A 20982-nucleotide genomic window follows, 5' to 3' on the forward strand; every position below is an offset into this window, starting at 1 on the left:
GTAATATAATCCATTCCAAAGTTTAGAACTTGATAATACATAAAAACAATTCAGGTGTATCTGTCCATAACTATTGAATCGGTTCGGATGCAATCGCCACTGACGCACCTGCTTGATCTATTGCGAATCGGCTTAAACATCACCTCATGCTGATCTCAGAAATGCATCTTTGGCACAATTGAGACAAAGACAGGATCATATATCATGGCACTGGAACTGATGTGATTGTAAAGTACATGAGAATATCCTTGATTGTCACCAATAAGCAATTGTAGTAGTTTTTTTTTCTGGTTTTCTTGTATGGATATACAGACATGCATGGTACTAAAGTTAAGCTATTGAGGCTGGGATACTGCTGGATGTGTACAACGTTATATTCTACGAGATGATCTTGTTTAAGTATACGAGGTTTAGCAATAGTTCTTCTTATCATGTATGACATTATATGCTATTTGTTGCGAAACTTTGCATGAATCGGCACCCATCCATTCTCTCGCTCCATCCATGTCCTTGTGGGCTGCTTCTTTGCTCGTGCACGTCGCTTGATGGTATGCTTATTCTTCTTCTGCTGTGTCGTCTTTGTATTGGCGGTGGTAGGATCCTGGTGGTCATGATGGTGGTGGTGGTTATGGTGATACGAGCGGAGAAAAGAGTGTTTTTGATTATGCGCATGATGATGAAGGTAACGAGGTCGATAACGGCGACGTAACCAGTTTGATGATTTGTATTGTGAAAACAACTCATCCCCGACTTCTTCATCCATCCCCTTTGGCTTGGCGTTGTCCCTGCTGACAGTGCCAGACTTGGGAATCAATGGACGTCTTGCTGGTGGGGACCGTTTCTTTTGTGATGCAGAAACTGGCAAAGGTAGCATGGCCGCTTCTTCAGCAATTTGGGCATACAGGGGTAGCTTCCTTTGGTTGTCGCGGTCGGAAGAAGCATCGACGATACATTGCCAGTCCTCTTCTTGCTGATGCTGCACGACGCAATACGGCTCGTCCTCGTTTCTGTCGACAAGTTGCCATGCATCATCAGTCAGACTCAACGGCGGAAACTCGTTATGGTCGTCAAAAGCGGGTGTTGTTGCAGTCGTATTGTCATTATCATCGTGTGCGGCAGAAGTAAGTATGTTTTCAGCAAAGGCCAAGTAATGCATCGCCAATGATATTCGAAGAAGAAGAAGAAGAAGAAAAGAAACAAACGGAAGTTTTTAAAAAAGGGGGTGGGGGCGAGAAAAAAGAGGATGATGTGTTGGTGCGATTGGTATATCAGCTGGTTTGTTGTTGCAGTGGTTAGTTAAATTGTAACTTCATCATGCGGTGGTACGTGTGGTGTGCGTCATCATTCAAGGTTACGAAAAAAAGGCATTCAGGCGCATGTGAGGATGATTAGCCATTACTGTTTTGTCATAATTCTTTTTTATTTTATTATATTTTTATTTATTGGACGACGACGACGATGACGACGAAGAAGAAGAAGAAGACGACGACGACGGGGACGATGAGGAGGGCATTTCAGCAATTCCCGTTCCTTTGATTTCCGGCACAGCAACCTTGTGGCTCTTGTACCGCACCACACCACGTGTCTTGATCTGCATGATTTCCCATTAGTCACTCACTTTGGCTCACGGACCTGTGCGCCCTTTTATCCCCGACCATTCTTAAAATGACAAATAAGGTTTCTCTTTGTTTACCTTTCCACCCACAATTCCTACACTACAACCGCCTGGCTGAGCTTGGCCCTTCAGAGCCAATGTGGCAGCGGTCGTCTGATGGCTTGGCTTGACACTGTCGGCACACAACGGGCATGTGTACTTGGCTTCTTCGTCATCGCACAGACTTTGATACTTCTCCGGAGTAAGCGTTTCGTCGCAGCCTGTATGGACCCAATGATCACACGAATCGCATGCCACCATTTCGTTTTCTTCGTCGTCATTCTCGTCTTCTTCGGAAAACGTCTTCATACATACTGGGCAGAACCGATCGTTCTTGAAGTTGTTGAAACATTTGCCACAGTACGTTGCTAGATAAACTGGGTATTTGATCTTATCGCCCGTTGGTGGTGCCAGAGCATGGAAGTACTCTTGTTTGTCGCCTTGTTCATCACATCCGTGGCAGTCCGCACATAGGGGACACAGCCATGATCCTAAAAAGACAGACATACCGGGAGAGAGAGAGGGAGAGAGAGAGAGAAATGACATATTATATGGTAAGTTATCGTAGTGATTATAGATCAAAACACTTCACACGTGTTCTCGCACCTTCAGGAACCTTCTCCACCTTTGGGTTGCAACTAGAGATGTAAAATTGAAAGAACCCAGTCGTGAGTATATCTTGACTGGATTTACGCCAATTGGAAAAAACTCCAGGTCAGGGTTTCCTATTTCCATACCATCCAGTGTGCCAGCCTCGGTCACAATCATCACAAATCATCAGCGTTGACTCGTCGCCTGCGCTCTTGCACACACAGCACACCTTGCATTCTGGACATGCCCATGGATACGATTCAGCGGCGGACAACTGTCTCGGTGTTTTCAAATGTGCACATACAGGATGATATTTGCGCGTGCATTTGCTGCAATTGATCATAGTAAACGCATCACAAGGATCGTCTTTGGATAACGCTTCGGATGGTGCGCTTAGATAGTGGCATTCGGCGCATTTGTTTTCATCAAAAGACGGTGCCTGCCAATTGTTTCCAAATCAGTTACTATCATGACGCTGTTACAAACAATTCTTTGCTACCTGTGGGGGTTGAGGTTGCGGCTGTGATACCCGCTGCTGTTGCTGTACTTGCTGAGATGGTGGCGGATGTGCAGGTGCTGCTTGTGGCGGTGGTATGGTGGTCATCATTGGTTGTAGTGGCTGTGGACCCGGCGGAGCTCTGGAGGCGGCATAATGTACGTGGTACTGGCATTTTTCTCCCGGAAACATGACAGCACGTTTGCAAATTTGGCCCTTGCTTGAATGATAGCCGCATACATTCTGGTGCGGAGACATGGGTGGATAATGCTGGCCTCCCTACAAAACCAACAAGGAGCGTTAGGAGAACGAGATAAGGGCCTGGATCAAACCAAAATCAATGCGATCCTTACAGGTGAAAAGCTTGCTGGTACTTGATGTTGCATGGGAGGTCTAGGTAAATGGGGTGGAGATGGATGCTGTTGTACTGATAGTGGCGGTGGGACTGTTGCAGGTGAAGCGTGGCTGTGTCGTGAATGCATCACAGGTGCTGTGGAAGGAGGAGGCTGCGGCCGATAGATGGCATTACCTTGTTGCTCAGCTCCATGGGATATATTTTGGTGGTTCATGACTTGGTACATTTGATTAAAGTAGTGTTGTTGTGCAAAAACTGATTGTGCATTAGTTGCAATTGCGAACGGCGATGCTATCTTTGGCTTGGGCTGATTAAACCGTGTGAGATCCCTATACACGATATATTGTTTAGTAACGAGTGCACACTCACCGTTTTAACATGCTATTTTCCTTTCACATATTAGTAAAAAAGAATACGTACATCGGGAAGTCAGCTTGATATTGGCCGTCCATGATTGCAATGGGGTACCGTTCGTCCTCGTCGTTAGGATCGGAGAATGGCTGCTTGACAGAAAGCAATGCTTTTGCCGACTTTCTCGCCTTTTCCGGAACAACACTCACTGCTGCATCGATATCATACGTCCCATCCAACAGATCGCGACCAACCCCACGAAATGCATTTGCTGGTGATTTTTCAAATTGCATTTCCTCCAGTGTAAACTCGTCCTTTTTGTTGTCGACACATTCAAACTTGACACGCGTGGGCTGCGTTGCAGCAGCAATCTGGTTAATGTTGGTGTGTACATCGTAAAAGACCGATTTTTCCGCACGACGTTCGTGTAGTTGCGCATTGAATCCTCTCACCGCCAAGGCAGCATGATGCATCCACGTTGCGTTGTTGATAGGTGTTGTCGCATCATAGCCAGCTGACCGTGACGTCCGTGAAATCAATGCACGGCGACCAGTCTTGTTGCCTTCTGCTTCTGAATCCTCAACGTCCTCGTCTGCTTCTTCCGTGTATCCCATTTCTCGTGCCCGTGCTTCAAAATAATCGTCCCTGACTTTTTTGCCGCGTTTGATAATGCGCGATCCAAAGCATTTGAAACACGATCGTGCGCTTACGACAGCCACATCGCGATTGCGGAACCAATGCACCAGTAATCGTTGATCCACAAGCCAGCTGCGTTCCTCTTCCGTCAACCGTATTCTTTCTAAAACCGGATTTTTATGGAAGAACAGATAACTGTCGCGATAGTTCAATAATTTTGCAGGTTCCATGGCAAACATGAACAACTGATCGCCGCGCAATGGCAGCGTGAAAGTCGGAACTCTGTACTCTCGTCCTAAGTGTAATCTTTAATGGTTAGAAAGGTCGGATTTAAAAGAGTGCATGCCTGCAATTTTCAACAAGTAAAAAGAAAGGTAAATTACCGCCTGATAAATGGCCATGCTTGTCTACTTTGGTTTCACCGGCTTCGTCAATATCACTTTTTGGTTCTTCCGATTGTTCTTCTTTTTCTTGTTCTTGTCCATCCTCTTGTTCTTCCTCGGCTTCTACGTGTTCTTCCTGCTGATCCTCCACCACGCGTTTTCTAGTCGATCTTCGTATTTTTGATTCTTCTTTGCGGCGTTTTGCATCAATAGGCTCATCGCCAGGTGTGACACTGCGTTTAGGGGGTCGTCCGCGCCTTCGCAGTCGCAAGCGTGGCAATTCTCCTTCTGGTTCATTTTCAGACGCGTTGTTATCAGGCTGCGATTCGTCTTGTTCATCTTGAGCACGATCGGAAAGTGCAGACGAATCATCTTCAACGCTCGGAGACCTGCCTCCAACATGTCTGCGTGGGGGGCGGCCTCTACGTCTGCGTCCAGCGGTAGCGTCTAGTTTTATAGTGAGCGAATTGTTAGTCATTGTGATGAATAAGGCAGAAGCGATATATATAATACCTCGAGCTGGCATAACTTATTATTAGATATTAATAAAGATATTATAAAAAAAGCGTCGCTATAGGCCGCACCTTCTTAATGGTTGTCCCCCCTCTTGAATTTTACAGTCACACCGCAAACCCGCCATATCTTAAAGACATGGCCAATGAGAGACACGAAAAATGGTGCACCGCCGAAATGGTGCACCGAGACTTGTGACAGCGATGTGACGGTGGTTCGAGGCGCACAGAAAAAGTGCACCGACAAAGTGCCAGAAAAGTGCACCTATCATTCCTTTCTCTTCTGCGGTTTCTACCGTTCGTATATGCATCCCATACGTTAATTTATCTTCCAAACTTCACTTTAGCTCTGTCACTGTGTAAACCGAAATTTATGATATTTAGTAATATTTAATAAATTCTATTCTGCTGTTTTTATATGACACTTGTGCCAATGTCTATAAAAATTGTTTCTCGTTTTCGGTCAAGCGTCTTCTATGAAGATACCGCCATGTAGTCTTGTAATCTGCCTTAAGTCGTCGTGCTCTGGATGGAACGAGGTCGATTGCGTTGAAGTGATTTGAGCTAAGAAAAAGAGTTATTGGCTGCGGTTGCCGATTGGTTCCCTTTGGGATAGTAAAAGGCAAGTACAAAACACTGTTCCAATCCAAGCGATCATCATATACTGCAATCGGCACAGTATATGCATCTGCAGCAATTTGGGCATCTGTTATCGCATTGAACCAATAATCCGAACTGCAAGTGTACTTCTGGTATTGTGCTGTTTCTGGTGTGATACCATATTCCATTCGTTGGATCGCATTTTGCATTATGACCTCACGTCCATTCCATAGAGTATCGCGATAGAAATCATATTCGCAAAAAGCTGATCAAGAATTGCTTGTTTGACCTTGATATATTGATCTTGGTCACCATGAAGTTGGAGAGCAAGGGCACGATATCCACACCATCCGTCAGCTTTGATTTGCTTAATTCCAAACGAGCAACCGAGCGGGATCTCTCGATGGACGAAACTATTGAATTGAATTCAGTTATACTGTCAATCGCTCCCAATAATCTATTAAAATTACCATGGTTCTCTTCGAAGACTTTTCCTGTTACTCGGCCATAAGTCCTCAGCTTGATTTTCCGGTTGTTTTCTTTTCTTCTGGTTGTTTTCAGTTTTCTTGTCCATCGTTTTCTCTGTTTTCTTCTCCGTCTTCATCTTTTCTTTGGTCTTGCTCATTGCAATTTTCTCCTTCACTTCTTGCTTCTTCTTTTCATTCTTCATCTCGCCACCCATGATATATTGCATCATTTCGTCTGACCCTGTCTCCAAGTTCTCAGCCATTGTCTCAATTTCTTTCAACGTGAACGGATCAACTTTCATATCCAAAAGGTGCAGGGCGCGTTCATCAATCTTATTCAAGATATCTTGCTGTGATACTGCTTTGATATCCTCTTTCGAAAGTCTTTTGGCGAAGGGCATGGTGCTCTTGTTGGAGGTTTTTTCTGCTTGTGATAGTGTCTTGCTTTCAGCTTGGTCGTCATAAAGAAAATGGTCCAGTGGTTGTTGATCGGTGGTAACATCATTAACAAGTTTACCGAAAACATCCGGAGCACGTCCATCATTGTCAAAGTTTTTCTTTGATCGTTTTCGAGTTTGTCGTGGTGCTCTGTTGTATGAAGCAGGCACCGCATTTTCTTCATAGATTTTCAGTGTCAATTCATCTGAGCGGATATAATTCAACGTTTGTGGAAGCGCTAGAGATATAGGCAAGTTGTGTACAGTATCTCGGTATAAATCTCTATAGAACGCTTCCACTGCATTTGTGGTACGATAAGGGTGGCTGCGGAGGGCGTCATTCATGCTGGAGCGATGTCGAAAAATCATGCTGCTTATAGATCGTTGTAGCCACCATTTGAGCCATTTGAAAGTATGCTTGAAATTTGTCACCAGTTCCTTACAACTACGGCAAAATTCATCAGCATCTTCAGTTGTCCGAATGATGCAGGTCAGTTCACGAAATCGTTCGCTGGATTCGGGTAGAACGATGCTGTGATTGCTGTTGAGACGTTGAACGGATTGCATCCAGTGCATATAGCACCCTTTTAGGAACCGCATGCCGTCATCCTTTCTGGTGTACTGTGTGTAGGCTTGCAGAAATCCATTCCTTTGTGCCAAAGAGAAATCCATCATCATACCGAGAAAGGAATTGTTGCCTTCAAACTTAACGTTGTACTCTGTGAAGAATGCAAAAAAGTATTGGGCAAAGTAGGTTTGTGAAAGGCCATCCAGGATAGCTCGGAAGATCACTGTGTGTTTTTTCAGCTCAGGAACATAGATCACTGTTGAGCAGAGATAGTATCCTTTCTCAAATGCCTTGAAAGTGACATCGGTAACAGCCGGAAAATCTTGAAAGTGAACATATTCTTTAAGAGTCGGTGACCGATACGCCAAAAAGAATGAGCCTGGTAGAACGTGGGCGTGGAGGAAGTACCCAGGGAACTCATTCATAATCTTGCCCAAGTCGCCGAGAAATTCACCTTTTCTTGGAATATCTCGTTCCTCGCGTACTTTGTTGATTTCATACTCGGCTCTATCCCTCGTGCCAAGAATTAGGCTGATCTTAATGATCGATTCAACGATTTCCCCAGTTCGCTTATTGTTGCCATAAATAGCTGCCTTGGGTGTCACTGTTGGATCACTTCGAATTCTCTCTGCCAGTGTTTCCTTCTCTACTTCCGATAGATGCTTCGCAGTATATTGTTCGTGGTCATGTGTGCCGATCTGCTTAACAGTGCATTTACTGCCGTCGAAATAGTAGAACGCCTCTGTTTTACAAGTGTCAACGTGCTCTAAATCGCCTCCGCAGCGTATACACACAAGCTGGCATTGTTTCAAAATCGCAGCGCGGGCGCAAATGTTTGCCATAGAATTTGCAGGCCTCTCTAGTGCAGCGGACGAAACCATTGCATTTCTTCTTGTAGCGATGGATATTGTGCTTTTGTTTTCGAGGACAATAAACCTTGCGCATAGACCATCCAATGTCCAAATTCAGTTTTACGTACCTGTCAAAAATCGAAAGTTTTGAGCAAGTTTGATTGAGTGTCGTGAAGGACTAGATGCTTTGTCGAAAATAGTACTTTTCGCTTTTGGAGTCAAAATAGGCGGGAGCCTCCTCTTCATAGGAGTCCTTAACAAATCTTCTTCGAAAAAAGGTAATGTATTTGGACATTGTTATATTTTGAACAGTAGATTTTGCTTGGAATGTAGTTCAAAGCGTTCTTTCAGGAACCGAAGAGAAAAAAGCATATTTTCCGAGTCACAAATCTCGGTGCACCATTTTAGCGGTGCACCATTTTTAGTGACACCCCATGGCCAATATGTCTCTCTCGTTATATCAACGTTCACTTTCCTACTAATCTTGCTATTTCCTTTATTGTTGCTGTATGAAATTGATGCCAATACTCACTACGTTTATTGAAAAGAAAAGCCTGTGATAAGAAAACTATAACAGCAGCTTTAGGAAGCGTAGTTTTGAAGAGAGTCGGTAAATTTTACATCCGAACGCTTGAATTTTAATCGCAAGTGATGCTCTTGAGTTCAATTGCAGGCACTATAGTTCATGTGCAACAGAGCTGCTATGCTTAAGCAGCCATAATGTTGAAAGCATGAATCTTCAAGGATTGGAGTAATTTGTCAATCTAATTCAGTTATCGTTCAATCCAAACATTGATATGAGTATCGCTCTAGCTATGTAACGCACTAAGCATGAAGACTTTATAGGCCGTAGAGGGGCAAGGCGCTATTAACTCACTGAGCACCGCTCACATTTTTCTAGTTGGTTCGTGTGGTAAGGGATTCATGCTCTGCTGTAATGAAAGTAAATCGAATATATTTCCGGAAAGTATGATTAAGCAAACAGATAGAATGAAGTGAAAAGTGTTGGAGTAGATATCTTTCGTCTTTACCCCTTTACATAAAGTACATGACCTTTTGTAATTCAGGCTTGACACGGGCGTAGCTGGCTAGTTGCTGTTCTGACTCGACGGTCTCTGAGGTTGCTCCTGTGTCAGACCAGTTCACACCATGGCGATGGAAACGAGCACGGAACGCAAGCAGATGTGCATAGTAGACGGGTGGGACCATCGACACGGCACGCGTGGCACGTCCGTAAATGTAGCACAGACGGTATGAGAGCTCTTGCAAAGCATCGGCTGTGAACTTATTTTCGTCATACAGAACATGATAGTGCGTTGGTCGCGATGTGCCTTGGATGCCTTGATGGGATTGCAGGTCTATGATGTGCAATCAGTCTAGTTAGCATCATATACAGCACTTGATCTTACACTCGAATAAATAAAACTTACAAAAATCGAATTCGAATGGATGTACAATCTTCGTATCAATGACTGTGCCCGGTTGACAGTTACCCGACCGGTCCGTATCTTGCTTGGAAACTGGGAAGAATCGTGCATGATGACGCTTTTTGACCACCACGAACGTCACCTTGGGTTTGTACGTCTTATCGAGAGAAGCACAAGCCGCATGGATGCGCTGAACCTCTTCAGTCAATACGGCCTGAAACTGTCCTTCTGAAACACCATCGCGATAAAACAAGATACGATCCGGCTTTTGGCCGCAGTTCTTGTAGAATTTCTTGAGCTGTTCCTTGACCATGTCCGACAGGTCCGTGATGATCTCAGTACGGCTGGATTGGACGCGGATCTCGCTGGAGTAGTTGGTGGCGCGGGCATCCATTGATGCGGTGACAGCGGCTATCGAAGGTCGGTTCACGTCGCCTGGTGCGGGGTGGGTCACATCTGCTCCGAAAACGATCGTTGGACGCTGGGCAAGGAAGGGCGTGAGGTTGGCCGGTAAGTACTTGTTCATGCCGCCTAGTTTCATGTTGACCTTTAAGCAGACGTTGGCACAGTAGTCGAAACGAGCGCTGTTGATGTGCTTGCTCTGGAGGCATTGTGTAGGAGTACCAAGAACCGTGTCCGAGATGTTTTTGATTTCGCCGTAAAGTTGGGTATTTCTGACGGGCAAGATACACACGATCAATTGAGGGTTGGCCTTGGCTGCATTGCCTGCTTGGAGCCAGGCCTCTTTCATGGTACGATCAATGTTGCCTTGGGGATCGGCATTTATCATGATAGGCGGATCGCGCTTGACCACGTCCAAGCCGACGTTGATAAAAGCTTGGGTCAACTCGCGGATGAATCTTTCAATAGAAGGCCTTGCCAGTCCCACATGAAAATTGACGACGGACCATGATCCTAGGCTAGCGCCCTTTGCCAGCTTTTTTCCACGCATATTCCAGGCACCATCGTTTGGCGTGAAACCTTGGCTATACATGACTTGGGGAGGAGGCAGAACACGGGCCTGGACTATGGCCATATCGGGGTTGACCTTGACACCAAATTGCTTGAGGTATGGGTTCTCTGGCTTGCACTGCAACATGGTCAGACCTTGCCTGGTTTTGTTGGCACGAATATCAGGCTTTTGGCAGGTGAACTTGATCATTTCCGCAGTCTGCTTCTCGTCGAGCTTCTTCATAAACCGCTGGCCAGGAACAATCTCGCACACTTCCATTGGCAAGAACATGTCCTTGCGCACAACAATACAGGGGAGGAACGCGTACGACAAACGCATGTTGTACTGCTCGGTGAAGTACTGCGAGACGCTCTTTTCCTCGTCGTCCTGATTTTTGAAAAACGTACGCTCCGCAGGCGTGGGTGTCAAACGTGTGATCTTATACTTGAACTTCTTATCGCCTCGATGCTTTACTTGTATCTGCACACTCTTCAAGAAACGTTCAAGCTTGGCACGGTCACGGTCGGTGATTCCACGGCGCAGCTCGTCGATGCTGCGGCGACCCAGGATTTTGGCGACCATTCCGGGCAACGGGCCGCTTTCATAGAACGCGGTAGCACAAACGTCGACATTGAGGAACATGTTGCCGGCTCCGGGTCGCGCAGATGAGTAAACGCCCGACCAGACTTCAGCGCCATTCGGAAGAACGCGAAGGTCTTGGGGCGTGTAAAAGGAGCGGCCGACCACGGTGTCAAATGTCATGCTCGGAACGTGCCGGATCAAAACGTCCAGCGCCTGGATTGCTAAAAAAGAATCAACAACAGAAGTGTCAGCTGGTACTTTGACGAGAATGCAAGAGGCTGTCTTGTGAAGTTACCTGTCAAACAGCCGGGTGTCTGCTGTGATTTTCTTTGCAAGAAGTTGCTCAGCTCGAGCATGTTTACTTCGCCTACTTTCTTGATGCGTATGACAAATTTGCCCGAGACACGACGCCTGCTGGCCGAGGATGATTCACCGCCACCATCCGACAGCTCAACCTATAAAAGCACATTAGTTCTTCGGTCAACATTGGCGCTTTTGAAAGTGGCGAAATACCTCGAACTGGCCCACTTGCTCAGGACCAGAAAAGTGCAAAGCCTTGGGTGAGAAAACGTTCTTTCTTCCATCAAAGACGGGGCGGACGTTGCGTAACATGCTTTGGCCTTCAACCATCTCGAACTTCTGCCAGACCTTGCGGTTGACTGCTGGTGGCACCTTACCGTCACCAATGGTCACATCATAGTGATGGATGATGCCTTGGTTGAATGATTGGATTTCAAAGAAGTTGCTTCGTACTTTGATGGGTGTTCCTATCTTCCCGTGTTCAGGGCGAAGGACGAAGTTGGTGAGGGCTGACGACATGGGATGTGTGTGTGAAGGGTGAAAGGTATCAAACAAAGGAGGGGAATGAGAAAAAGAGACAAAAGGAAATGTTACACGACTGTAAAAGCATGAGTGAAACCGATTGATTATAGCGTTATTCCAGATAGGGATATAAATATTCAAGTGTGACTACGTTAGACTGTTACAACGACAATGGAACCCCCTTATTATACACAGATTTTAGGAACAAATCAAGTTCCATTACCATACCATAGTCACCTTCGCCGTATACAACGTGGGTCATGCTTTTGCTAGGCTGAGTAACACCGACGACCTGTTTTCAAGAGTTGATGTGAAGCCAGCGTATTACTGTACATGTTCCTTTCGCTGTACGTTCCACTGCAGCAAACATAATCGATAGCCAACCACTTTCAGTGGACCTACATACTACCAAAGAATCACGGACTGCCATGCGCTGTCAATGTCTTGCACCCGTACATACATGCAATGTACAAAGTAGCAGCAGCTGTCGGTATTTCTTTACGACATTGACAAGATCACCAAGATAAACAATACGGATTGTTCGCTTAGGACATGCTTGCAATATATCATGTATGTAAAGATCAAGGGAATTGATACGGGCACGACAAGTTTTTTCCTTATATGTTCGGGGCACGACAAGCTCTAATAATAAATATGCTATGTTACACAGAGCAGCATAATAGCTGACACTCTTGTGTTAATTATAGCAGATGGGTGGTGTCGTGCCCGTAAGAAGCATTGATTTCTTGTGCTTATTTATAAGTCTTCTGTTCAAATTTGCTCATAGATCACAGCCAGATTTTGATAAATCAAAGAATTCTGCAGTACAGTGTAAAATTACTTGATATAGGATATTCCATACTATTTCTAAATAGAATATGAAAAGTTTCATAGATATTTGCCCAGCAAACGTTTGTACTATATAAATATGTACGTCAAGAAGAAGTATGTTATCAAGCTGACAGCTGCATTCGGTATAAATTAAAACCATTAAGAGACAAAGGAAATCTATGTACAGTAGAGGAAAATTAGAGAAGATATATATGATGGTTTAGAATGTAAAAAAGAGAAATACAAAGAGAGAAACCTTTCTATGTAGCGCTGTGAATGTGTGAAATATTAAGTCCCGTGGAGGCGTTTCTGGGCGATGCAACTACCTCACTATGCACGGACGACGTGGTGGCGCCTGCTTATTCTGCGCATCGACACATGCCTGACCGGTTCGACGACGCGCGATGCCGCCTCTGCCAGCATGTCACCGAGACGGCAGTAGACCATTTTTTCTTTACTTGTCCCTCCAAACAACCGCTTTGGCAACGCATGCTCCGACACCATCATTGCTCCTATAATTTTCAAGAGCTCAATGCTTATTGCCACACGCTCGATCCACCTCGGTCCAAGACCACCGCCACGATCCCACCACACACGATCATCATCGCCGTCCACCTCATCTGGGCATCACATTGGCGATATATATTTGATGATACACCTTTTGATGCCAGCCGCATCTACAATATGATCTCGACAAAGGTACAGGAGGCTGCCGGCAAGTTCACCTGGGGACTATGATAGGGAAATCGATGTAAATCACTTGAGACATAGCTTGAAGACGACGATATAGCTAATTAGCATACACCCTAATGTTGAAGCTGTTGGAAACTGTATCGCTGAACTAGTGGTGGCTCTCCTTCTCTTGCTTTCTCTCTCTCTTTCTCTCTTTCAATAGAGCTTCAAAAAGGCTGACCGCGTTCACCTTGCATGCAGAAATAACGAGCAAAAAGGTCAGTGAGCGGTTTTCTGCATCTCACGATGCGCGCACCCAAGGCAAGACAAGACCTTTCTTTTGTAAAAGCTAGACTAGCTATGATATCCGCAATTGTGATGTAATAGTCGTAGCTCCCCCTTCCATCTCTCCCATCTTCCCCCCCCCCAATCAGTAGTACAGCCCCTATTTCTTATCAGAGCAGTATCTATCAATAAACATTGGTTAATTACACCCGTGACAATCACATGCGATACTGCATATCAGAGCCATTCTTTTGGAAAAATCGACAGCAATCATTATCGAAGCCATCGAGCCTTCATCCGCGAGGCGCTTTACTCGACACACATCGTTCCCAGCCACGCATACTTGATAGCCATTTGGCAACTTTAAGAAAAGAAATTCTTTGCTGGTACATGCTCTGTAAGCTACTCATCAATCATATCAGGTATCCGTTTGGGTGGCGCGTCTATTGATCGAAATTTCCCTTGAAGCTTTAAAAAGCAATGCGTCGTAATTTTAACTAACCATTACATGTTGAGACAAGGTCGACCGCCTGTCAACGTACACAACGTGCTGTTCCCCCATCAACAACTGCTTCTTGACTTGGAAATGCAGCCAGTGGCAATTTGGACAGTAGCGGATCAAAAAATACACATGACAGTACATATCTTCACATGAAAGAATCAGGCTCTTAATTGGACAGAACTATCGCAAAACCACAGTCGATATCATTTCCCAGCACGAGCAGTCTGTATCAAACAAACCGACATCAGCGTAAACACTCATTTGAATATGCTGCCAGGTCACTGACAGGCCACAAAGGTCGCGTCGTATCGACAATGGCGGTGTCTTAAAAAAGAATCCAGAGAGAACAATGAGCAGCATAAGGTGCACACACTTCCAGTATCGCAGTGAGCCGTGCTCATAGGCAACAGCAACCATCACCATCTCATGCAAGTCACTGCCCTTAATGACTACGTTATGAAAGAGAAAGCCATGTGATGAGCATGCTGCGGCGGTAGGGCGGGACGTCAAAAATAAATAAAAAACCAAAGATATAAAAAACCGGTCCAGATTCTTTTTTCCTTTCCTTTCCTTTCCTTTCCCTTTCCTCTCCAACCTTTTTTTTCACACACAAACGACTGCTTGCTCACTCTCTCATCCGGTCCCCTAGATTCCCTCACCCATCCTTCAGGGGACGCCTACGACTGCTTCTTTGGGGAGAGAAGGAGCAGGTTGGTAGGGTTGGCTATTGGCAGTGCAGTGTTGCGTTTTTTGCATATGCGAGGAATACCGGCTCCCAGAATATAGCTAGAAGGACAGCTAATAAAAACTATACGTCCACTACGCCGACTCGTTGCCTTTCCCCCACCCTGTCTTGTCCGCCTTTTTATTTTTCTTTATCGTTCATTGTCACTCTTTTTGTATCTAGGATAGAAAGTACCCGGCTACTAACAGTTCCTTTTTTACTCTTAGCTGGGGCACCCCGAAAGCCCCTGGATGGTCCCCCCTGTGAGAGTGAGCAAGCAGACACGCGTGTGTGTGAAAAACCATATTTCTCCCCAATAAGCCCGTGGGGGCAAGATTTCACCACTTTTAAGTCCTAATGACGTGTGTTTTCTTTTCAAAAGAATCGCAGTGTCATTGGGACACAATTTAAAACAAAGAAAATGATATAAAAAAGAGCAGTCGTTGTGAGTGTCGTCAGTGCTTGTGGAAAGAGACACAACCTGAATCAACGTTGTCGAATGACAACAATTCGAAGTGAATGGCGTTGATCACACTCGATTGCCTTCCAAAGTTCGAAATTAGAAATAATAAGTGCTTTGAACAAGCGTGTCACTCTTGATCGTCCTTGATGGATGAGCTGTCCCTTTCCATTCGTTCGTTCGATCGATTATACACACATGATCGTGGAACACACCCAAGCATTTGGCCGCTCGTCGCTTTAAAACTATAAGAGCCAGCATGACATATGGTAGCACTGTAGTTTATGAGCATACATGTACACATGGATGCTCAATGTGTTTTTTGACATGCTGATATGCAGCCGTGTCATGATCGCCGCTTAAATCGTAATGTTTTACACTCGTGTCGAGTAGAATAATGCTAGGCGAAACAGCGAATTGTCCACAAAACCATGCTTTGCTGACTGGAGCGGAAGCACCGACAATCGCTGTATGTAGGAACGACCAACAGCAACAGATAAGGTAGCATCACTGTAGAGTATAGTAGAGGCGCTCTTGTACGAAAACGTGCTAAAGAATAAAACAAGGCAAGTTTTTACTAATACGTCTTTCGAATGCCCTCCTTACGGGCACGACGCGTCCCACCTACATATGGCATCCAATTGACTTCTTACATAGAACATACGCGCTGTGCTTCTTACGGGCACGACACCACCCATCTGCTATAATTAACACAAGAGTGTCAGCTATTATGCTGCTCTGTGTAACATAGCATATTTATTATTAGAGCTTTTCGTGCTCCGAACATATAAGGAAATAACTTGTCGTGCCCGTATCAATTCCCAAAGATCAATCATCCCTAGGTTGCATAATGCTTTTGATGCGACGACTTGCTCTTACTCCCTCGAAGGCTTGCTTCCCTTTTGTTCCATCATCACTTGTTGCTATCACTGAAAGCATTGTAATCGTCGAGGCGTGGGATGCACTTCTAACCAACTTTTCTCGCTACAAGAGCAAATAATATCTAATGTCGCACTCTAATAACTCCAGATGATATTGCCCGCGCCATTTATCAAAGACCAGTATTTTATCGTGAAAAGCCATGATCAGCCCAGATCGTGTATAAGAAGTGAGGACCCCATTCATCTATACTTGGTCATGCCCGGAACAGAACAATATGATGGGCTCTTGAACTTACGACCAGATGCATGAATGTTCCGCAGCATGACAGTGCTGGCCGTCGCAGAAAGAATTTTTTAAGGAGCCAAGAGCCTTTTTGAACAGGACCCCTGATAAATTCAACCTTTCTTACAAACAACAACACTATGACCAAAGCTGTGAGTGCGAGGAAGAATGTTCTTCTCAACAATGGTCAGCGCTACGAAATGTACAAACATTACAAAAAGTCCTTCGAATCAAGTTCAACGAAGAATTTAGAAGAATCAAACACAGAACAAGATCAGAAACAAAACGACCCAGTGTCAAAGAAGGATGGAATGACATATGGAGAATTGATCAACTGGGCGGTCGATCGGTATAAGTTGGAAAAGCGACCCAACAAGTCAACCATTTCGAAAATGATTTCGCGTATGGATGAAGAACGAGCGTTAGGCGGTCCAGAGCGGAAGCGCGGTGCTTCTCGTATACAAAAGGGTCGCTTTCCGGTAATACACATTTTCTCTCACTTATGAACGGCTTCTTTTTTGTATCAATGAGATGAAGCACACGCACTTTTCTAAACAGGCAGACAAATATGTATAGGAAGTGGAGGAAGCTGTGTTGGAATGGATGGATGTTAATGAAAGCAAACGTTTACCGGTTACATGGACCATGATTCTGCAAAAGGCAAACAGCGTAGCTGAACGGAGGGGTCTTGAATTTAAGGGTTCAAACGGCTGGATGGACCGCTTTATCGCTCGACATGATTTAAAAAGGCGTGTTGTGCGTACCAACAAGGACGGCAAGCTTGTCAAGTGACGAAAGCATTCCAATTTCAAGCATATAATCTGCACTGTATCCTCCACCAAAGAAAAAGAAATGTCCCTTTTTCATCACTTCATCAAGCTCCTCACATCCATAATCATTTGCATATATATATATATATATATATATATATATATTTACTACAACGCTCGTTTCACAGCCACATACAGCATACTTCTTCTCCATCCTTACCCCAAAATTCTTTACCCATTCATTAAGATAATAAAAAGAACATTTTATCTTATATTGTCTTCGAAGCTACGAAACGCAGATATGTAGAGCATATATCGCTACTTACTGTTGCTAAAAGAGGAGATTTGGCTACCTTCCATATCGATGGACTACAGTTATTCCACCGGGTGTACAGAATCACAGTGTATGACGAATTGATGGCATCTAAATGAAACGGTATTCCCTATTATGAGACTTACTGCAGCAGAGCTGATATAGCATAGCTGCTGCTTGGGTCTACTTAAAGACAAAGCCAGCGACGAGGGAGAGTAAAAAATGTCAATATCATCAAGAACTAAATGTATGTAGTCTAATAGCTAGATTCTTTTAGAAAAGGACCCATCACGACTGAAGTTGCAGTGCCTTTTTATTATATATACATCTAAATATTACTATGGCTTTGTGGATCTAAGGTTTGTGGCTCTTCTTGTTTCTGGGTGAAATCATTTAATTCCCTCCACCGTTTATCAAATTGATTGAATCTTCTACGGAGTACAAAGTAACTAGCCGCACTGATGGCGCCCAATACACTGTTTATACTGGCTGATACAGCTGTGCCAATACCAACGATCTTATCCACATCCACGCCAGTGTAAATCATCGCAGCCCGTGAGCCAAACTCGACCAAAAGTCCAAAGCCCCACAAAAATGTCAATAGGTAACTGTATTTGCGATAATCGTGCATTTCTTGCCACATAAAGCTCGGGATTGTCAGTTCGCGTTTGGTTCCTTCTTCATCGGTCCATTGTTGCATCGGTAGGGCAGCAAAAAGTTGTCGTCCGACAAGGTGAGTCATTGGGAAAATAGTAAACCATCGTGTTGAGAGTGGTATCAATGTAAGGAAGAACATGAGCCCGATGACGGCTGTTACAAAGGAATCTCGTAGTAGGGCGACGCGAGCATCTCCTTGAATAGCAGTGAGAACACCGGACAAGACAAAAGAAAGGACGATGATACAGCTGAGAATGTCAACCGTGCGATGCTTGATGAAAATGTAGATTGCTCGGAGACATGGTGGGATACCGGATACTATGAGTGCGATTATCTCTGATGTGAATGTTCGAAAGCTGTAGTAGATAGCCAAGGGCAGGGCCAGATTGATAAGTATGAGGATGATGACGCCTTGAAATTGATCATTTTTCAACAATCGCTTTATCTTGTTTTCTTGCTGTTTTTCATTTTGTTCTTTAGCTGTCATGTATCAGATAAAAAAGAGTATATCAAAAAGAGGGAGAGACTGAGAGGAGAAGATGAGAAGGCCCAATAGCTTGGCATTTTTTTATAACGTTCACAAACAGGTTATCATGTGGCGTTGTTGTTGTGTAGAAACGCTAAGCGAATACCCGCTTAGCTTTAATAGCATGCGCAGCATGTATCATAGAACAGGTCTCGGCTGGTTTTTCTGTATCGGGTATTAGTAAATGGCATACTCGGGCACAAATAGACACGGTCATACGGATTATTTTTTCTTCCTTTACACGAGTTTGCGCATGATATCCTTTAAGATATCACTTGTATCAGATAGTGGCGCTGTATGTGTCTATAACTGTCAATACCCTGTGGAACAGTAAGAGTCGCTTCAGAAACCAGTGCTTATTCTGCGTAATGTAAGGTTAAGAAATCCAAAGGAGGCTTTGCTTTCTGCATGCATCGTGCATTATGCCCTATTTCAATAGATAAGTCTAAAATAGCATTGAAAATCTGCCACAGCTTTCAAAAACCCTGGAGTAACCCGAGTAACTACGACAGCACTCTTTTTTTTTTCTACCTGTCTTATTCTTCTTTCTTTTCATCATACATGCAGCTTCCTTGTTGACAATGATCACTACTGGAAACAAAGCACAAGAACCGAATGGACGGATAAAACGAAAACAGTATGGGCGATCCCCTTATTCTATGTTTCGAAACACGATAATAACTCAATCTAGCCATGGTGGTCTGACAGGATTACGCATCATGATTGCTTTTATTGGCATTGTCCTCGCATTCCTTGTATATTGGTACCCTGAACAGCAGCTGCTCGACATGGTTGAAACTTTACGAAGTCATGTAACAGGCAAGCAAGAAGTATGGGATGGATAGCTTTTACTTCAAAAGCACCAAAAAAAAACTGACCCGTCCGCGATAGGGCAACCGCCGTCTTGCTTGAAATATGCAATCATGATTGATGCTGGCTCGACCGGCTCTCGACTTCATGTTTATCGGTTTCGCCAGTGTGCTGCTGATGATCCAGTACAGCTCAAAGACGAAGCACTTTTTGTACAAACGATTCCAGGCTTATCCGCATACACACCTGACTTGGCGGGGCAATCCCTCGATCCTTTACTTCAACAAGCGCTTCAAGCAATTCCCAAAAACTTACGCCGAAAAACACCCATGGCTGTCAGGGCAACAGCAGGATTGCGGTTGCTGGGTCACGAGCAAAGCGAAAAAGTGCTCGACGCAGTATATGACCATATCCATGCGCGTTATCCGTTCCCTATTATTGGTGGGCGCGAGAGTGGTGTAACAATAATGGATGGCAAGGATGAAGGTAGCATAAAGGAAATCGTTTGTTACTATCTCAATTGTAAAGCTACGGTGAAACTAACTAGGAAGTATTGATAACTACTGCTGGTTTGCAGGTGTTTATGTATGGATCACGGTCAACTTCTTGCTGGGCCATCTGAAATCCAAAGGTGCCCCGACGGCTGCCGTGTTTGATCTCGGCGGCGCGTCCACTCAGATCGTATTTGAGCCCGACAGGATCGATCCAAAGGCCATGGTTGAAGGCGATCACCAATACACATTGACATATGACAACCATGATTACGTCTTATACCAACATTCATACTTGGGCTATGGACTCATGGAAGCACGCAAAAGAATGCACCAACGAATCCTCGAACTGGCCGATCAGGTCAAACCAGATCTTCATGTATCTCACCCTTGTTTGCCTCGCAACCTCGAATTTTCTTTCCCAAAGAATGCTCCTTCTCCAGAAGCTACGTTTATCGGCCAAGGTCTTCATGATGCTTGTACGAATATTGTCAAGGATATTCTTAACAAGAATGCAGTGTGTCTCGCACCGCCGTGTTCCTTTGATGGAATACACCAGCCATTGATCGCTGAAGCATTTGCCCAAGGACCTATCTATATATTTTCCTATTTCTACGATCGTACTGTGCCTTTGGGCCTCCCAGCAAGTTTCAAGCTGCCAGAGTTGGGTCGATTAACAGAACGTGTTTGCATGGGCGAGTATTTCGAGCAACTACCGGATGGTGACTTGCGCGATGAAATGTTAGATCGCCCGGAATGGTGCCTCGACTTGTCATTTATTTATGGCTTATTATCCCATGGATACGAGATACCAGATGATCGAGAGATTAGGATGGCCAAAAAGATAGACGGTGTAGAGACTGGATGGTGTCTGGGTGCCGCAATTGCTTTACTTGATGAGGCCGGTTTGGAACAGGACGCATAGTGTTTATTTCTGTTCAACATATACACATATACTGAAGAAACATGTTCTTAGAAACATGAAAAAAGCTCTTGATATTTTGAATATGTATATAATGAGTAGTTAAAAATATGAAAGACAGGGAATACCCTTGTTAAATAATGTATACAATCAAACTTTTTTTATAAGTGA

At 44.5% G+C, this 20982-nt stretch overlaps 8 protein-coding genes across 8 annotated transcripts; 3 read left to right on the forward strand and 5 right to left on the reverse strand.

Moving 5' to 3' along the window:
• Window positions 1–150: 150 nt before the first annotated feature.
• On the reverse strand, window positions 151–1408 carry BDB00DRAFT_578864 (uncharacterized protein). The gene has a single exon (XM_053117923.1). It carries the CDS (start codon window positions 1154–1156, stop codon window positions 449–451), a length of 708 nt encoding a protein of 235 aa, XP_052976167.1. The 5' UTR covers window positions 1157–1408; the 3' UTR covers window positions 151–448.
• A 96-nt stretch (window positions 1409–1504) lies between these two features.
• On the reverse strand, window positions 1505–4313 carry BDB00DRAFT_744765 (chromatin remodelling complex Rsc7/Swp82 subunit-domain-containing protein; the record flags this gene model as incomplete). The annotated part of the gene is made up of 8 exons (XM_053118518.1): window positions 1505–1591; window positions 1694–2145; window positions 2261–2292; window positions 2392–2684; window positions 2793–2821; window positions 2873–3011; window positions 3116–3425; window positions 3517–4313. Coding segments are annotated over 8 exons (2139 nt in total), but the record flags the coding sequence as incomplete, so codon positions are not given.
• A 4623-nt stretch (window positions 4314–8936) lies between these two features.
• On the reverse strand, window positions 8937–11681 carry BDB00DRAFT_875873 (Piwi domain-containing protein; the record flags this gene model as incomplete). The annotated part of the gene is made up of 4 exons (XM_053127413.1): window positions 8937–9259; window positions 9332–11083; window positions 11158–11317; window positions 11376–11681. 4 exons carry the CDS (start codon window positions 11679–11681, stop codon window positions 8937–8939), a joined length of 2541 nt encoding a protein of 846 aa, XP_052976169.1.
• A 1085-nt stretch (window positions 11682–12766) lies between these two features.
• On the forward strand, window positions 12767–13715 carry BDB00DRAFT_840590 (uncharacterized protein). The gene has a single exon (XM_053124776.1). The coding sequence runs from the start codon at window positions 12792–12794 to the stop codon at window positions 13251–13253; it is 462 nt and encodes a 153-aa protein (XP_052976170.1). The 5' UTR covers window positions 12767–12791; the 3' UTR covers window positions 13254–13715.
• A 2643-nt stretch (window positions 13716–16358) lies between these two features.
• Window positions 16359–17017, forward strand: BDB00DRAFT_578987 (uncharacterized protein). Its single transcript, XM_053117925.1, has 2 exons — window positions 16359–16801; window positions 16885–17017. Exons 1-2 carry the CDS (start codon window positions 16463–16465, stop codon window positions 16969–16971), a joined length of 426 nt encoding a protein of 141 aa, XP_052976171.1. The 5' UTR covers window positions 16359–16462; the 3' UTR covers window positions 16972–17017.
• Window positions 16896–17353, reverse strand: BDB00DRAFT_578984 (uncharacterized protein). Its single transcript, XM_053117924.1, has one exon. It carries the CDS (start codon window positions 17304–17306, stop codon window positions 17064–17066), a length of 243 nt encoding a protein of 80 aa, XP_052976172.1. The 5' UTR covers window positions 17307–17353; the 3' UTR covers window positions 16896–17063.
• A 333-nt stretch (window positions 17354–17686) lies between these two features.
• Window positions 17687–18585, reverse strand: BDB00DRAFT_840595 (uncharacterized protein). The gene has a single exon (XM_053124777.1). It carries the CDS (start codon window positions 18547–18549, stop codon window positions 17734–17736), a length of 816 nt encoding a protein of 271 aa, XP_052976173.1. The 5' UTR covers window positions 18550–18585; the 3' UTR covers window positions 17687–17733.
• A 926-nt stretch (window positions 18586–19511) lies between these two features.
• Window positions 19512–20814, forward strand: BDB00DRAFT_769735 (nucleoside phosphatase GDA1/CD39; the record flags this gene model as incomplete). Its single annotated transcript, XM_053119833.1, has 2 exons — window positions 19512–19884; window positions 19976–20814. 2 exons carry the CDS (start codon window positions 19512–19514, stop codon window positions 20812–20814), a joined length of 1212 nt encoding a protein of 403 aa, XP_052976174.1.
• Window positions 20815–20982: the final 168 nt, after the last annotated feature.

The sequence above is a fragment of the Zychaea mexicana genome (genome assembly GCF_025766255.1).
Source record: "Zychaea mexicana strain RSA 1403 chromosome Unknown BDB00scaffold_79, whole genome shotgun sequence".
Taxonomy (NCBI): domain Eukaryota; kingdom Fungi; phylum Mucoromycota; class Mucoromycetes; order Mucorales; family Lichtheimiaceae; genus Zychaea; species Zychaea mexicana.

Excerpts from the sequence above, each read along its gene's own strand:
- BDB00DRAFT_578864 (XM_053117923.1), bottom strand. The coding sequence starts at position 1,156 with ATGCATTACTTGGCCTTTGCTGAAAACATACTTACTTCTGCCGCACAC.
- BDB00DRAFT_840590 (XM_053124776.1), top strand. The coding sequence starts at position 12,792 with ATGTGTGAAATATTAAGTCCCGTGGAGGCGTTTCTGGGCGATGCAACT.
- BDB00DRAFT_578987 (XM_053117925.1), top strand. The coding sequence starts at position 16,463 with ATGACCAAAGCTGTGAGTGCGAGGAAGAATGTTCTTCTCAACAATGGT. Across the intron at positions 16,802-16,884 it reads TACAAAAGGGTCGCTTTCCG|ACAAATATGTATAGGAAGTG; the intron begins GTAATACACATT and ends CTAAACAGGCAG.
- BDB00DRAFT_578984 (XM_053117924.1), bottom strand. The coding sequence starts at position 17,306 with ATGGAGAAGAAGTATGCTGTATGTGGCTGTGAAACGAGCGTTGTAGTA.
- BDB00DRAFT_840595 (XM_053124777.1), bottom strand. The coding sequence starts at position 18,549 with ATGACAGCTAAAGAACAAAATGAAAAACAGCAAGAAAACAAGATAAAG.